At 47.0% G+C, this 17,816-nt stretch overlaps 2 protein-coding genes across 10 annotated transcripts in view; one reads left to right on the plus strand and one right to left on the minus strand.

Annotated features, from left to right (window-relative positions):
- Positions 1–16,110, plus strand: part of Usp49 (ubiquitin specific peptidase 49) — a 77,563-nt gene extending 61,453 nt beyond the window's left edge. For 5 of the 8 annotated variants that reach the window (XM_060369578.1, XM_060369580.1, XM_021639991.2 and 2 more), the window contains exons 3-7: positions 505–1,879; positions 3,209–3,413; positions 8,044–8,152; positions 8,799–9,004; positions 9,852–16,110. In XM_060369578.1, the coding sequence (XP_060225561.1) occupies positions 533–1,879; positions 3,209–3,413; positions 8,044–8,152; positions 8,799–9,004; positions 9,852–10,042 (2,058 nt within the window). In that variant the 5' untranslated portion in view covers positions 505–532 and the 3' untranslated portion in view covers positions 10,043–16,110. Of the gene's footprint in view, positions 1–504; positions 1,880–3,208; positions 3,414–8,043; positions 8,157–8,798; positions 9,005–9,851 lie in introns of those variants that run through there. The other 3 variants (XM_060369582.1, XM_021639992.2, XM_060369583.1) reach the window with 3 other exon arrangements.
- On the minus strand, positions 5,411–17,597 carry Tomm6 (translocase of outer mitochondrial membrane 6). Of its 2 annotated transcripts, none has more exons than XM_060369595.1 (3): positions 17,462–17,597; positions 16,566–16,666; positions 5,411–12,384 (listed from the first exon to the last, which is right to left on the minus strand). In XM_060369595.1, exons 1-2 carry the CDS (start codon positions 17,587–17,589, stop codon positions 16,570–16,572), a joined length of 225 nt encoding a protein of 74 aa, XP_060225578.1. In that variant the 5' UTR covers positions 17,590–17,597; the 3' UTR covers positions 5,411–12,384; positions 16,566–16,569. The 2 variants fall into 2 exon arrangements, with proteins under 2 accessions (XP_060225578.1, XP_021495648.1); XM_021639973.2 differs by lacking the exon at positions 5,411–12,384 and adding an exon at positions 16,115–16,373.
- Between the last annotated feature and the right edge of the window lie 219 nt (positions 17,598–17,816).

Raw genomic sequence — 17,816 nt, forward strand, 5'->3', positions numbered from 1 at the left:
GGGAAGCAAGCTTGCTTCTGTTTGCTTGTTTCTTGTTTCTGAGTAGTTAGCTAGAACACTGTCACCCCAGTAGACACACCATGTCTTGCCCTATCAGAGTCATCTGTGTATTTGCTTTTCAGAAAAGATGTGAGGTTTGCCATTCTTTCTACAAACTGTGTTCTCTTCAGAAAGGCTAACTCATACAGTGTTACTGAAATTGAGGCTTAAGCCCTGCCTCCTTCGGTGCTGTTTGGCTTTTTCTTATCTTTCTCTTATTCTATACCTTTGCTTTGAAATACACTGAAATTGACCCAAGGTCATGTTGATTTTGTTTTGAGGCCCTTGTCCCTCACTCCTGGTGGTACTTGAAATACTAGTTTCAACTTTCAAAAGAAACAACTCTTTAGTTAAAAACTAATATGTCTTGCACAGAAATGCCAGTTGCAACCCTTTTTCTAGGAAAACATTTTGCTGAAATTCTGCTTCTTTTTTTTTCCCCTTTGGGGGGCTCTGTGGTGCCAGATTAAGAGAGTGGCGACTGCACTAAAACATGGATAGATGCAAACATGTAGGGCGGTTACGGCTCGCCCAGGACCACTCCATCCTGAACCCTCAGAAGTGGTGCTGCCTTGAGTGTGCCACCACGGAGTCTGCTTGGGCCTGCCTCAAGTGCTCCCACGTGGCGTGCGGCCGCTACATTGAAGACCATGCACTGAAACACTTTGAAGAGACTGGACACCCGCTGGCCATGGAGGTCCGGGAGCTCTACGTGTTTTGCTACCTTTGCAAGGACTACGTACTCAATGACAACCCCGAGGGGGACCTGAAGCTGCTGAGAAGCTCCCTCCTGGCGGTTCAAGGCCAGAAGCAGGACCTGCCCGCGAGGCGTGGGCGGACGCTGCGGTCCACAGCTGCAGGCGAGGACGTGGTCCCGCCGCAGCGCACTCCTCAGGGACAGCCGCAGATGCTCACGGCTCTGTGGTACCGGCGCCAGCGCCTGCTGGCCAAGACGCTGCGGCTGTGGTTCGAGAAGAGCTCCCGGGGCCGCGCGCAGCTGGAGCAGCAGCAGCAGGAGGAGGCGCTGGAGCGCAAGAAGGAGGCGGCGCGGCAGCGGAGGCGCGAGGTCAAGCGGCGGCTGCTGGAGGAGCTTGCCAGCGCACCCCCGCGGAAGAGTGCGCGCCTGCTCCCGCATGCTCCCGGGCCTGTGGCTGTGCGCCCTGCTACCCTCGCTACCTCCCGGCGGGCGCCCATGGCTGCGCTCAAGCCCCGCCGCCAGCCTGCGGTGGCCCCAGGTGTCACCGGCCTGCGCAACCTGGGTAACACCTGCTACATGAACTCCATCCTCCAGGTGCTCAGCCACCTCCAGAAGTTCCGGGAATGTTTCCTGAACCTCGATCCTTCCACCTCGGAGCATCTTTTTCCCCAAGCAACCAACGGGAAAGCTCAGCTCTCCGGTAGGCCAGCCAGCAGCTCTGCCACCGAGCTGTCGGTGAGGAGTGCCCAGACACAGGGGTGTGAACCTCGGGGCCTCTGCTGGAGCAGCGGAGCCTCCATCAGCAGGAGCCTGGAGCTCATTCAGAACAAGGAACCCAGCTCAAAGCACATTTCCCTCTGCCACGAGCTGCACACCCTCTTCCGAGTCATGTGGTCTGGGAAGTGGGCGCTGGTGTCACCCTTTGCCATGCTTCATTCGGTTTGGAGCCTGATTCCCGCCTTCCGCGGCTACGACCAGCAGGACGCACAGGAATTTCTCTGTGAATTGCTGCACAAGGTGCAGCAGGAACTGGAGTCTGAGGGTTCCACACGCCGGATCCTCATCCCCTTCTCCCAGAGGAAGCTCACCAAGCAGGTCTTAAAGGTGGTGAACACCATCTTTCACGGGCAGCTGCTCAGTCAGGTAGGTGTGTGCCTACCGGAAGCAAGGCAGGAAGCTTGGGTGAGGGTCTGGGCTTCCAGATCCCGGGCTAATTAGTATAGACAGCCTTCTTTTGTGGCTCTGCATGTTTCAAGATGGTTGTTTGTACCTCACACTGTATACTGGTAACCATGTAGGTGAACTTGGGTGTTCTGTCCAGATCTTTAATCAGTCCAGTTTACAAAACTGGACAGTTTGTGTAAAACACCATTTCAAAGGTCGTTTGAAAGAGCCTTCTCTTTTATTTACAAGTAGTTGGGAGTATGCCAAAGACCCAAGCAAGCCTCCTTCCTACTGCCTGTAACTTCCCCCACCCTGCAATATATGGTGCCCAGCAGCCTTTGAGTTAACTATGCAGCCGAAGATGGTGGCAACCTTCCAGTCCTCCTGCCTCCACCTCTCAAGTGTCAGGTTACAGACCTCATGACCCCATTGCCTTTCATTTTCAGGATCTTTAGCCATGTCAAAACCTAGCAAAGATTCTCAGGCCTTATAAAAATATGCAAAGAAAGAATGATTATCGATTTTTTAAATAAGGGTGGGCAACTTAAGGAGACTTGGGTAAAGCCTCCACACTGAGTTGCAGAGGTTGTGCTTCGGTTATTAAGACGCTGAAAAAACTGATGAGAGGGCTAGGAGGAAAATCTGAGCCCCCCTCCCCCGTCTGCCTGGAAATGGCATCTGGGAATATTACAGTGTGAGAGGAGCTGTAAGCATCTTGAAGCTCTGCAGACCAGATGCCGTAGGAAATGGGTAAACCAGGTGTTATGGCACGTGTGTTATCACACCAGCACTTGAGAGGCTAACGCAAGAGAATCCAGAATTCCAGGCCAGCAGGGAATACACAGTGAGACTCTTACCTCAGAGGAAAACAAAAATAAGAAAGAGGGGAGTGTGGGGAAAAGGAGAGGGGAAGGAAGGAAAGAAAGAGAAAAGAAGGAAAAGAAGGAAATTTGCTATGTGGAAGGATCAAGTGAAAGGGAGGAATTTAAGGGTGAGTGCCCTGTCAATTTTTCCTAAGCCCAATTCCTTTAATGCCTCTGAGGTAACTGTTATCTCTACTGAGGCAGCATTCATTTGGGCAAAAGGAGGGGGTGCCCTGTGGTTCCTCACTTCTAGTTAGTTACAGCATGGTTAGAAATGCAAGCACACGGAATATGTTCCAGTGCTTTTAGTAAAGTTAGTTAAGTTCTTATTAGCCTTCTGGGAGAAACTGGTTAGTAAATTTATATGTCTTGTATAAAACAAGCAAAAGTGTATGTGAGAAGCATGGACACTACATAATCTGCAAAAACAATCTTGTCATTCTAGGTCACATGTGTATCATGCAATTATAAATCTAATACCATTGAGCCCTTTTGGGATCTGTCCCTGGAATTCCCTGAACGCTACCACTGCATAGAAAAGGGACTTGTCCCTTTGAATCAGACAGAGTGCCTGCTCACTGAGATGCTGGCCAAGTTCACCGAGACAGAGGCCCTGGAGGGGAGAATCTACGCTTGTGACCAGTGTAACAGTGAGTGCTGCATGGAGAGGAGTGGGGTGGCAACTAGAACACAATGTAAGGAGCTGCTTTTGTCCCTTTAGTCAAAAGCACCCTGATGGCCCTGAACGGGGCTAAACCATCTTTCAAAGATCCTCTTCTCACAGTCTCTTCATAACCAATATGGACTTTACCTATTAAAACAGGTCTGGGCCGGTGAGGTGGCTCAGTGTTTGAAGGTGTTTGCTACACAAGCCTAGTGACTTGAATGCAACCCTTAGAAGCCACAAGAAGGTGGATGTAGCAAACTGTCTGCAGCATGCACGCTTGCACATACCTACCCTACATGAACACACTTCTTAAAATATTGAAAATAATGGCCCAAGTAAGCCTCTTTGACCACTTCTGACTGATCGTATTTATTTGGGAAGTGTGTGAAAATGGTTCCTGAAACAGGGACTATGCGAATGTTAATACTTATAATGCTACAGGTGCCCTAGGCTCACAAATGTAGTCTCATGATTCTTGTTTAATCTAAATTCAGGTGATATGTCCCATTTGAGTGCTGTAGGATAAGAAAGTATGTTTTCATACTGAGTCCATAGATCTAAAGTCTGTTAAAAAGACTCATGCTAAAAGATGGGGCTAGGGAGACATTTCAGTTGTTACAGGGTTTGTTTTGCAAGCAAAGGGGAACTGAGGCAGAGCCCCATAGGTAAAGAGGCAGGTGTGGTGGTGTGTGTGACAGACCCGGCCCTGAAGAAGCTGCATATGGATCCTGACGCTGGCCACCAGCCTAGCCTACTTACCAGTGAGTTCCAGGCCAGTGAGCCAAATAAACAACAACAAAACCAGACATGGATGGCTCCTGAAGAACCACACCCCAGCATTCCGCAGGCCTCGACAGGCACGTGGGCAGACATCTCCATACACACATGCACACACACATACACAGCCAGAAGGCTGGGGCTGGCAAGAGGTCTCAGCAGGTAAAGGCACTGCCACCCAGCCTGCCACCCCATGTTGGATTCCCAGGGCTGACATGGTTGACAGAGAACACTCACATAAGTTATCGCCTGACTTACATAGACATACAGACACTACATAAATGTGATTTTTAAAACATTGGTACATAGAACCAATATCTTATGGCACGTGGTGAATGACAACCTCATAGATATTTTCTGCTTTTTTCTTCTTTATAGTGTGCACTTTTTTTATAGTTTTTTTTTTTTAAGATTTATTTATTTATGAACATGAGTGCTCTGGTTTCATGCCCACCAGAAGAGGGCACCAGATCTCAATATAGATGGTTGTGAGCCACCATGTGGTTGCTGGGGATTGAACTCAGGACCTCTGGAAGAGCAGCCAGTGTCTTAGCCTCTGAGCCATCTCTCCAGCTCCCTTCTGCTTTTTTCTTCACATGCTGGCAAAGTTTGCACTTCACAGGAAGAAGTGTCTCTGTGTCATTGGTTTAATTTAAATTGGGTCTCTTTCTGTGCAATTACACAGGCATTATGTTTAGGCCCTTCAGTGTCAGCAGACCAATACTGGTGCTTCCGAAAGCCCAGCATGCTCAGGTAGAAGTGCACGGCAGAGATGTGGAAGCTTGCTTCCGGTGATGGTGTTTAAAGACACAGTTCTTTGTACGTGTGTGCTTGCCTGTGTGCATGTCCATGCACCGGCTGCATGCCCAGGACTCTCAGAAGTCAGAAGAGGGCTTCCGCTCTCCTGGAACTGGTGGTGAGCTACCATGTGGGCCTTGGGGACCAGGTTTGGGTTGCCCTGCAGGAGCAGCCAGTACTCTGCAAGCTGAGCAACGTCTCCAACCCTGGTGTCTGGATTTCATAACACAGAAACATTTGGAAATGAAAAATACAAAATTATGGATTATGCAATAACCTAGATATCAGTTCAATACCATAAAATAATAGTTTGGGAGTATATATTGGGTTTTTTTCTTTCAGGAGAGTGCTGTTTTGTTTTCTGTGGGTTTTGTTTTTATTTTTGTTTTTTGTTTGTTTTGAGACTTTCTCTCTCTCTCTCTCTCTCTCTCTCTCTCTCTCTCTCTCCTCTCTCTCTGTATCCTGGCTGTCCCAGAACTTACTCTGTAGATCAGGCTGACCTCAAACTCAGAGATCTGCCTTCCTCTGCCTCCTGAGTCCTGGGATCAAAGACATGCACCACCATGCCCAGCCAAAGTTTTTTACCTATAAGGAACAAACAACTTTCTCATTTTTGGATATGACAGATTAGGCAGGAAATACTCTTAGTTTTTCAAGAAGTTATCCTTTTCTAATGGCACATCTAGCCATTAGATCTGTCAGGACTTTATGCCACTGATAATGTAGAAGAAAAGCTCTAGCAGGCCTGAACTGCATTGGTTTCATGCTTTTGAGATTTGAGGACTGGCACTCTTCTTCCTTTCTGTATTTTTGCTTAATTAAACAGAGACAAAACCTGTCGGTCTCAACTGAGTCAGTAATTTCTGTTTCTTTGTGAACTTCATTTTAGGGAAACAAAGCCGGAGTCTACATTTTCATCATAGCTCACATACTCCCTCTGCTGTGGATTGTAGTCATTGCCATCTTCCTAAGCAGAGCTACAAAACAGGAAGAGAATAGGGCAAAGCCCCTCTTTGAGTGCTTCTTTGCTTATCCCACATGTCATGACTGGTGGCTGGCTGGTCAAGGTCTTCCAGCAGCAGACACACTCTGATGCAGCCTGCCCTGAACAGCTAACCCTAATGTCCTGTTATCACAGAGTGCTGTTCTCACATGTGCAATAGACAGGACTTGACATCAGATGCCATGCTTTCTACTCTGAGCCTCTGAGCAACAGCTTAGAGACAGTGGACCACGAATGTTGTGTCCCATCTGATTGCGTCTTATGAGTCAGTAAGTGCTTACAGAGCTCTCTGATTGAAATTAATGAAAATATTTTTCGAAAAAAGACCCCTGTCTCTGTCTCTCTCTCTCTCTCCTCTCTCCCACTCTCTCTGCTTCGGTTTCTCTCCTCTTCCCTCCCCTCCCTCTCAGTCCCCACCATGCTCCTCTTTCTCTTCTATGCTCTCCCACTGTCTCTCTCTATGTCTCTCTCTCTCCTCACCCCTGTCCCCACACTTTAAATCTCTTCATTCCAGGAAAAAAGAAAGGAAGAAAGAAAGAAAAAGAAAAGAAAGTTTTATTCCCTTGTCTATTTCCTAAGGATTTAGAGGTCCATTTCACTTACAAGTCAGTTGTTTATAATCAGAATTAGAGTCAGCATTATTATTTTGGACTAGATAAACTTGGCTGCTTTCCCGCCATGTCTAAAGAAACACAGTCAGACAGCCAGTGGTACACACACCTTTAATCCCAGCACTCAGGAGGTCAAGGCAGGCACTGGTTTACAGAGTAGGTTCAAAGACAGCTAGGGCTACACAGAGAAACCCTTTCTCCAAAAAAAGGAAAAAAGAAACCCATTTCAAAAACTGTGGCATAAAATCACAAAACTACTGTCCTAGTTTGCTTCTGTTGCTATGATAAACAGTGTGACCCAAAGCAACTTGGGGAAAGTGTTTATTTTAGTTTACAGGTTATATACTGTCCATCCTAAAGAGAAGGAAGGGAAGGAACTCAGGTAAGAGCCTGAAGCAGAAACCATGCAGAAAAGCTACTTACTGGCTTGCTTCCAGCCAGTTACCTTTCTTATACCACTGAGATCCAGTTGCCCATGGGTAGTGCAGCCCACATGAGCTGTGCTCTCCTACAATCAAGAATCAAGGAACTTCCACATGGCCACACACCAATCTAATGTAAACAATTCCCCAAATAGTGCTCCCTTTTCCCAGGTGAATCAAGGTGACAAACAAGATTAGCCACCATAGCAACCCAAGTTTATTTTCTAAACATTTGTTTATATCATATGCAAAACATGTTGGGAAAAATCTGCTTTCTATTCTGCCCTTTATTAATCACACTTTATTGTATTTTTTCCTAAGCCCCAAATATATGTAACATTCAAAGCAAAATTATATCTCTCCTGGTGAGGGAGCTGAGCCTCAGACTGTTGAATAACATCTTCATTTGGTATGCAGATAGTTATAAGCAGGGAAGTAAGGCTAGGCCTAACTCATGTAAAAGGAAAGCCTTTTAGACTTTAGCACATGATAATTTAAATGATAGGAATGTAAAAGCATAGACAGCTGGTGTATTCAACGTACTTTGTACACTGTGGTAGCAGGTACCTTTTATAGTCTATAAACAATCCAGAGTACCTGGAATGTACTATCAGGAATATACACCACTTTGGGAAGCTGCTGATGGCTATCAGGATCAGGTTTGGCTGCTTGTAAGAGCCAACAGCAGTGACTGTCATATATTAGAAGTCTAGAGGACACTCCGAGGCCAGCATGTGGCTATATATATGGTCACGGAGGAATGGAGGCTCCTTCCGCTTCACTATCAAGTGCAAAGCCCCAATTCTCAGGGTTTCCTCAGGGTCCTATTGCTCCTTTCATCTTAGCCACAGTCCAGAGCCACTGCATTCAGGCCTGTGAAGCTGAGGTGCGGGCAAGTTTAGGATGTGCCACATTACTACTTTAAATAATAAAGTGAGGTCTATTCTAGACTGTGGATGATTTCCTCACTGCCTATGTCTTACACCTTCTCAAACCACACAGGCAAACGACGAAAATCCAACCCCAAACCCCTTGTTCTAAGTGAAGCTAGGAAGCAGTTAATGATCTACAGACTACCTCAGGTCCTCCGGCTACACCTTAAAAGATTCAGGTGAGCTTTGGGATAGCTGCTTCAAGGGCTTGGGAGGACATATGTGGTTTTTAGAATGGGAAAGGGAAGCCTATTCCTGTGGGGCCTTGCACTTGCCTTGGAGAGTCATTCTTGTCCAGTATGACAAACCGATGTTCGAGCCAGCAGCCTGGGCTTCTGCTCTCTCGCCCTGTTTCATTTCTAGCTAATGCCTGCCAATACTCTCCTAGCCTTGTTTATGCAAATTCATCCTAAAGATACACCATAAAAGAACCAGTGAAAGGAGCAGGCAGTATACAGAGGATATGCCTAAACTACTGCTTTTTTCTTTCTTTTGTTGAGGCAGAGTGGTTCGAGACAGGGTTTCTCTGTATAGCCTTAGCTGTCTTGGAATTTGCTCTATAGACCCTGCTGACCTCGAACTCAGAGAATCACTGCCTCTGCCTCCGTGTGCTGGGATTAAAAGCATGTGCCGCCACGGCTAGGCTCTAAACTGCTTCTTTAAGGGTTTCTCTGGCCAAATACTCCATGGGGACTTCCACAGCAGATATCCACGTGGATTTTGATTAGTAAGGGCAAACGCAAAAAAAAAAGCTGTGCTTCTCAGCTCTCTGGTTAACTGTCTTGTACAAGTCTTCACTAGTAAGAAATTCATCTCATGTTGTAGGTGGTCTGGCCGTAATCATCGTGAGAAGATTGGGGTCCATGTCGTCTTTGACCAGGTATTAACCATGGAACCTTACTGCTGCAGGGACATGCTCTCCTCTCTTGACAAAGAGACCTTTGCCTATGATCTCTCCGCAGTGGTCATGCATCACGGGAAAGGGTTTGGCTCAGGACACTACACAGCCTATTGCTACAACACAGAGGGAGGTGCGTGCGCTTTACTGTGGGGTCGGGGACATGGAAAAGGGTTGGTTTGTTCACGTTATTGCTTTCCATTATTTTCATTCCCCTGGGTCAGCTAGGGAGAAGTTACATATATTAAAACTCAATGAGAAGCATTAGGAAAGTTGGGGGTTTAGTCAGGATGTAAGGTTATATTAAAGGACTTAGATCCAGTGCTGGAGGTTAGCACAGCAGCAGCAGCAGTATTAGTTACTGATGAGATTACTATGGCTAGGTACAAAAACTCTGCTGACCTCAGCTTCCTTCTCAATGTGACGGGGCTTCATGGTGATACATATGTTACAGCTCTGTCTAGCTTCACTCAGATAACTCTTGAGGACATTTAGGACACTTTCTGTGTCCTCACTAGCTCCCTTACCTTGAGGAGTATGGGTCTCAGGGCCCCTCCAGAGGTGCCTCAGCCCTCTCCCAGGCTAGTCTCCAGCTGCTCCACTGACACAGATGGGCTGTAAGCAGCTTTTCAGCAGCCCAAGCCTATAAACAAGCACTGTATTCAATCCCCTCTACCTCCATTCCTCTTCCCCTCTTCCTGTGCCTAATGCTCATGTCCTGGCTGCCTCTGTAGAGCTATAGTGTATAAAGAAAACGAGGACAAAAATTGGTTAGTCAATACTGTAGGGAAGTCTTTGTGGTGGAGTTTGGTGGGATGAAAGCCAGTGGTTACGGGGAGCCTGGTGTCATTCACTTACCCTCCCTCCATACCAGTAACCAAAAGGTCTCTCTATTGCCCCAATGTTCTCCCCCATCTCCTGGCTGCCACTGTCAGATATAAACCAGGTTGTCATTCTCTTTCTCTCCTTTCGCTTCCTAGGTTTTTGGGTCCACTGCAATGACTCAAAGCTGGATGTGTGCAGTGTCGAGGAAGTGTGCAAAACCCAGGCCTACATTCTTTTTTACACCCGAAGAACAGTTCAGGGCAGTGCAAAACTCTCAGAACCCCATCTCCGAGCTCAGGTGCAGTCCAGCAGCAAGGACGAACACAGAACATACACATTTCCCTGACTGGTAGGCATGCATCAAAATGCCCTTCCATTTTCCCTCTTGGGAAATAAGGCTTGCCACAGTAAGAGTACTGGGTTTGCCTCACTGGGTCTAGGGGACACAATGCCCCGTGATTCCTGCCCTGTCAAAAAATTGGTAGTCACTTTCTTTTGAAAACACATGGAAATTCCCTCCTTTCATAAAACCAATCTAAAGGAGTAACTTCTATGAAGATTCTCTTGTCAGTTGCTTCTGGAAAACAGAGGGCTCTGGGTAGAGGAGAGGGTAACTGACCAGGCAGGAAGAGCAATCGTTCTGTCTGCTCTGTCATGAGTTCCCTACCAATCGGGACCTCCTCGCGGCACTGCAGACCACATGAGGAGTTGCGGAGGCTGGCAGCTGGCCAGACAGACTGGTTCCAAGGTGAAAGTCACAGGATTTATCCACATAAACGAGGTAACCATCAAGGGTCAGGGCTTGCAGAATTCCTTCTTAGGAGAGAGTTGAAGATGGGGTGAGGGGCATGCAGCAGATGTCCCCATGCCAAGTGTGAAGCTTTCACATGGGGCTTCTCCCAAGCTGCCACTGCCATCTCAGCACTGCACACTGGGAAGCCAAGTCATGAGCCAGTCCTTCCTTTTGAAGAGGTGGTCAGAGAAGGAGCCAGAGACCAGTGCACCACAGTCTGCACATGGTGAGCCACGGACACTCCTGACTTCCCAGTCCTGGAGCAGGGCCCTGGCTCAGGTCTGGAACAGTCATGGTTTGCTTTGGATTGGTCTTTGGGTCAGTTGTCAGAAGCCATCTCAGAATGCAGTGAGGGTGAGCAGGGCTTGTCTGACTGCCTGCTGCTCCTGGGGTCTCACCTTGTGTGGCATGCAGCTTCTTTCCTCCACCCAGAACATGGGTATCTGCAAGCTTGGAAGCTTTTGCCTCTCTCAGGTGTGAGCAGTGCTTAGGGACTGACCGTGTGCTTGTGGCCCTTGCCTATTCTGTTCCCAGTCTGCTATTTATTCTCATCTGCCACTTTGTCCATGAGGAACAGAGCAAGACTCCCTGTCTTTTACTCTGGTATTAGTAAAATCACATCTTTGGAATTCATTCCATTTCTAAATGGAATTCGAGTACCCAGAGCCTTCCTCCCTATCAGGCACAGTAAAGCCTTTTTCTCTTTGCAGTGGCCACTGCAGCCTCCCCAGTGAATGCTCTCTTTTGATTAAGTAGCTTGTGTTAATGTTTGAATTCGGGTAGTACAGTTGTCACTTTAAGGGTGTTGAAGGGGTGGGGAACAGGGATGGTGAGGCTGAAGGAGGCAGCTGCATTTCCCAGGCACATGTGTAGCATTTACTGCTGCCCTCATTTGAGGTGAACTCTCCTACAGGCCTGCCAGATATCACTAGGACATGGAAAAATCAGACAGAAAGTGGCTCTTCCTGACAGGGATAGCATGCTAGATTTAAACTTGCTTTTTTACAACACTGTGAGGTTTCTGTGATATTTAGCTTTTATTTGGAAGCGATAACGTATGGCATTTTTGTGCTGTTTGGTTTTTTACTGTCTATTGCAGGCTTTTTTGTGAGCTTTGCTAGGGCTCCTCCTCTCCTGGGCACTGTTTTAAAGTGTCCTAGTTGCCCACACTGCCTGAGGTTCTAATGTAAAGCTGTACCCCTGAAGTCCAATTACTAAGGTGGCATGATGGTGATGATTTGTTACCATGGTAGGAAAGGCCCTTTCAAAAACAAAGCCAGGTGTGGTGGTACACCAAGTAAGGCTAGCACTTGCTGAGTGCTGAAGCAGGAGGATCATGAGTTTGAGGCTACACTGGGAGACCCTGTCTGAAAAACAAAAATTATTTAGAGTAAAAAAGGAAACAAGACCAGATTGCTCTTTAAACCCTGTGTTTGTTCTAGAAAGAGAACTTGAAGGCAGAGAATACATCTGTCTGCGCAGAGGGGAAACATATTAATCAATATAAACACTTAAAGGAACATTAAAAGGTTCTAATTCAATTTTTTAGTTTTAGAACAGTTTTAGAACAGCTATCAGCAGGACTGGTAAGCAGATTAGGGACTTTATAAAGCCAATGCTTTGCTGACTTGAACATATGAGAATGATAAAATCACTTAAAATAAGTTGGAACTGAAACCCGCTGTCTCCACTTGAGCTATCCTCATGAAGGTGCTACTGCAACCACAGACAACACATCAGGCACCGGAAGCAGCAGCATAGGTTAGGGAGGTGGTGCTTAGGATCTTTGTTGCAGAAGAGCTGTGCAGTGTCAGGGCTACTGTGCTGTCCTCTGCCTCTGGTGTCTGTGCACAGGCAAAGCAGAGCGCATGTCAGTTGCATCACACTGAAACATTCTAGAGAGAAGAAACAGACAGACCTTAGCTAGCTGACTCCAGGTCAAATGCCAGGTGCTGCTCTCCCAGCAGCAGTCTCAGGCTGTGAACCCTTTGCCATTGGCTGGTGTGTTTACTTACTGCTGTAGCCAGCCAAGATGGATACACCTCGGCCCTCAAAAATGACTTCTTACCTCAGTCTAGCCTGGCCCTCATGCTTGTGATTGCCTCTAAGAGCAGCACCCATTATAGTGCAAAAGTAGCAGGGATACCCTTGGCACCAGGAACTGCAGCTCTCAACACACGGCCAGCAGAGCTCTTGCCAGCTTTAATCCAGCCCCTCTGCCTGCTATGGGAGGGCAGTGCCACATGGTAAAGAACTTCTAGATGTCTCTTAAAACGTCATAAATAAAATTTGAAACTGTAGAAGTGTTAATGTGTCCTATGGACTCAATAGCAGAGTTTATTTTTGTTCACAATGGCAAGGCTTCTAGAGTCCATGATTGTATGAGGTCCCTACTCTGGCTATCTATGCCTTCAGCTCTATCCACATTCAGGGGAAGAGCCAATGAGGTGGACTGGCTGGCAGTGCCCCAGAGTAAGCTGAGAGGTCAGTAGTTGCGCAGAATGAAAACTTGCGGTAGGGGACTTGGGGGGGGGGGCAAAAAAGATCTCAAATTTGTTTTACTGATGAAGCTTTGTGAACTAATTTTATACAATTCATAAAATTTGGTGCCTTGTACTTAATTATGGTTTGCATGAGATTGAGAAAGGGAAGGGTTCCTTCTTGTTATGTCGTATGGCAGATGGGTCTGTAGTGTTTAAAGGACATGTGCTATCAGATTTTTAGAGCATTCCTATCTTTGTGTATGAATGCGATTGTTCTTACCAGCAAGTTCTAGAGTTTTAATGCCCAAATTGTATTTGTAATCATTCATCAAATGGCTGTCTTTCAAGGCAGGCAACACACACCACTGTTGTTCATTGTTCCTTGTATATGCCAGACATTAATTCTGGCCTTTTCTGGAAGGTGACCCTTTCCTGAATGTGGATGACATCTCTATTTGGGGTTGCAGCTTATGTGTGGAAGGGTTTCCAGTTAGTTGGGAGAGCACGAATGATCAGAAAAGCCTTTATCTAAATCATGGCTAAAGCTGGCAATGGAATCAACATGAATTCTGGGGTCTTTCTGCACAAACCATCTCAGGAGGCATGTAAAAACCAGTCTCCTACATGTGACCCTTTAGACTGTAAGAGAAACCAGTACACCGTAATATGCAGAGTGAATGATGTAAAATGATGTCTCTGTCACCATCACCCTCTCCACTTTCTGGGCAAATGCCAACTGGGATGCTGCTAAGTGGCTGCAGAAGGTAGTGAGCCTCAGTCTGTTTTGCCAGGGCTGGTCAGAGCCAGTTCTTTCACTCCAACCTTAAGTTTCTGCTGAGCTTGTTGAGACTTCACCGTAGGTGTTTAAAAGCTCACCATTCAAAGCTCACTTGGTAACTGGGTCCTTTGACCTAGTTCCTAGACTAATTAGGTGAAGAGTTGTATCCTTGGCGTGAAATTTTCTAGAGTCACTTGCTTTACTTTTTATTTTTTAACCAGCTAAGTGTGCATCTCACAGGCAGTTCTTTTTGTCAGTGCTAAAGCTGAGAAGCGCCTCCTCAGGACTGTGAGCTTCATCTCTCTTCCACATTCCTATCTGCTGAGTCCTGGTCTGTCACTTTCCTACGTGCTTGTCAACCCACACACCGGGGCAAGCTTATGAAGCAAGTGATCACTTTTGTGAAATCTGTCTATACTTACGTTGGCATGTTTCACTTAAAATATAACTAGCTGCTGGGGAAATGGCTCATTGCTAAGGCCCTGGTTTCCATCCGGCTCCACTAAACCGGCTTAAATGAAACTGCCAAATCAGCTTTATGACTTCAAAAAGCAACAGTAAAGTTACTTGAAATTAAACCTTAAAATTTTAGTGAAATTTCCTTTCAATTATGCTTTTGAAAGCTATCGCAAATTAATTCTTCATAGATTCTGGGGGCTTTGAGGGGAGGTTGTTTTGTTTTGTTTGTTGGAGATAGGGTTTCTCTGTAACAACCCTGGTACAGACTAGGCTGGCCTCCAACCCACAGAAATCTGCCTGCCTCTGGCTGGGATTAAAAGCTTGTGCCACCACGCCTGCTTAGATTCTGGTTTTTAACTTAGGAAATTGTTTAATTAAATAGAACTGCTCAGTTTTAGGATCATATAGCAGGCTGCTATTTCCTAGCTTAGCCAGGGTCATGTGGGGTTCTACATCTATGACACAGCTTAAGAAACCACTTCTGGGCTGGAGAGATGGCACAGAGGTTAAAAACACTGCTTGCTCCTCCTGAGTTCCTGAGTTCAATTCCCAGCAACCACATGGTGGCTCACAACCATCTATAGAGATCTGGTGCCTTCTTCTGAGGTTCAGGTGTACATGAAGACAGAACATTGTATACATACTAAATCTTTTTTAAAAAAGAAAAAGAAACCACTTCCTAGTCACCTTTTGAGGCTTTGAAAGTAATGGCTTCAAACCTAAACCTTATCCTTGTGTTCATATTCATGGCCCTGTCTCCCCTTTAAGACATAGTCTCACTGGGTAGCCCTGGCTAGCCTGGAACTTACTATGTAGACCAAGCTGGCCTCAGAGATCCACATGCCTCTGGGGTTAAGTGTGTGGCACCAGGCCCAGCCTGTCTTCCTCTTAATAATCTCTAAAATGAGCTTTTCAGAGTATCAGGCACTACAGAGCCTGGAATCCTAACCTGTACCTGGCATCCTAACTGGCGCGTGGAAGCAGCACGGTAGAGTTCATGGCCGTCTTCAACTATGTAGTTAAGTTTGAGGCCAACATGGGGTACAGAGACCGTCTCAAAAAACAACTTCTAATTGCCCTCTCTTAAATTATTTTGTGGGTCAAATTCAAGAGTTTCCTGCAGTGAGCTATACTCCTAGACCCTAGAAAACTGCTGAATGAATATACCAGCAGATCCAGGAAGGCAGCTTTATCCTGTTCACCTTTAGTGAGCTGCTGTAAGTAACATCTATAATAGTCAAGAAGCTGTGGCCCAGTTACACCAATCCTTTCTCACTCATGCTCTGTAATCCAACACCAGTTCTAAGGGGCCTGGCTCAGAAAAGCAGTTTTTAAATGTCCAGTCAATTGACTACATGAAATTACACAGAGCCTTTTTCCATGACCACCTGGTACCATGGCCACAGGAGACTCTCCATGCTGGTTCTTCACGTGCTTGAAAGAACACAGTTGCATCGGCAGAAATCTTGGGGTAAGAAGCATCTTTCTGTGCAGGAAGCTGCTTCCTTGTGCCCACTGACACGTTTGCCACCACCCAGATTGATGCCCTTTTCTGCCACCAAATCTTACTCTGTTCCAGCATCAATGCCTTCCAGATGTCTGGAAAAACCCACCCGGCAAACTAAAATGCAAAAACCACCAACTTCTTCCTCCAGGAAACTCAATCAGTTATATGGCGCATCTGCATCCCCGTGGAGTAGATGGTTCTGTTCCCATTTCTTTTTTGTTTTTCCTTTTCTTTTTAAATGAGGCAAATCATTTCCATTGCAATCCATGTTTGGGGCTCATTTCTGTCTCTTGAGTGTGAAATACAAATCATGTTTTTGGTTTTTTTTTGATTTTTGTAAACTGACTTTTTACACCTTGTTTTTGTAAGTTTCTTATTAAAAGAATAAAACACCTGTCTTTGAGTGCAGGCTTTATTTGCAATATTTTTCAAGAATCATTCCTACTCTTCAGGACAAGGGCAAAGACTGCCCTCTGCAGGAAGTTGGGAACTGCACACAGAACTGTGCAGAGGCAACACTTGAGCTGAGGCTGGGAGCTTGGCCAGGGGTGGAAGTTCAGGCAAGAAGAGGGGCTCAGGTGCCACCCTGGACTGGATCTTGTGGTCATAGACAGAGGGCTGTCTTTGAAAAGTATGAGTACACAGGAGTTCCATTATCTGCAACCAGATAATAGGTGGTATTAGAAATGGGAACACATGGAGGAAACTGCTTTCACCCAGAAACCCAAGTGTAAGGATTTATTTACACCAAGACTTTTCACTACTTGCTGTGAATAGCTGATAGAACATACTGCTGCCCTCATCTTTCAGGACTCCTGAAACAGGCGGGGAGGAAAGTTAAGTGCTTACCTGGCTACACCCCTGGCTGAGGTGCCATCAAATCAATGTCACTCAAACTCCGGGCCAGCCACACTCCCACAGCAAAGAGTCCCAAATTGAGGATCAAATTCCTGGGTACAGAATACATTTCATTAACCCGAAGGTCAGTGAGTCCCATGCAGCTAATGCCACACCATGGGAAGTTCCCCCTCAGCCCCACCTTCCAGAGGAGCTGATGAACACCTGATACAGTAGTATGTCTCCTTAATATGCACATGAGAATCTGAAGTTCACAACTCTTTCTTTTTAAAAATTATTTTTGTTTTCTGTGCATTGGTGTTTTGTGGGTATGTATGTCTGTGGGTGTCAGATCTTGGAGTTACAGACAGTTGGAACTGCCATATGGGTGCTGGGAATTGAACCTGGGTCCTCTGGAAGAGCTGCCAGTGCTCTTAACCACTGAGCTATCTCTCCAGCCCCCGACATCTATTTCTAACACAAGCAAAAGCCAACGTAGTACTCTGTCAGGGCTAAAACTCCTGTTTTATGCGTCGGGACTTCTTCCCTGCCTTCTAGGTTACAGGGTGACTTAAAAAAAAAAATATTACAATCATTAGTGACACAGTGCACGAGTGGAGGTCAGAGTACAATCGGCAGGAGGGAGCCGGTGTCTGGGATCGAACTCATGTCCTCAGGCTTGGTGGCAAATGCTTTCACCCGCTGAGCCATCGCTGCAGCCCAGGGCGACATTCCTTGGAAGCCACGTGACAGGTGGCTTTTGCCACCAGTCCTTTCTCCGAGCCTCAACAAGACACAAAAAGCCACCACCGTGAGGCCACTATGTTCTCAACGCGATAAAATCCCTGAGGATGCCAGATTCACCAGGTAGGGAAATACAAGTTTAGAGGACCAGAGAGGGGCCATACCTCCGGAAGTCATTCCGGTCGGTGGCGAAGCGGTAGACGCCGCGCAGCCAGTCGCCCACGTTGTCCGGAACCTCGGGGGCCTCGCTGGCCGAGCCGCCGGCGCTCGCCGTCAACCCGCTGGCAGCCATAACAGCACCGAGCAAGCAGGCTGCGCGCGGCGCACCGAGTGGGCGCGGGTCGATGGCGCAACTTCCGCGCCGCGCTTCCGCCGAGTAAAAAGGCCCGCCCCCGACCGAGTCCTCCAGTTCACAGCGCCTGAAACCCCAGGTAGGGGGCGGAGCTCCGCGCGCGGCCCCGCCCCCGCGCGCGGCCCCGCCCCCGGCGCCTGGAGCTAGCTAGGGGACAGACAGCTCCC

The sequence above is a fragment of the Meriones unguiculatus genome, chromosome 16, assembly GCF_030254825.1.
Source record: "Meriones unguiculatus strain TT.TT164.6M chromosome 16, Bangor_MerUng_6.1, whole genome shotgun sequence".
Taxonomy (NCBI): Eukaryota; Metazoa; Chordata; class Mammalia; order Rodentia; family Muridae; genus Meriones; species Meriones unguiculatus.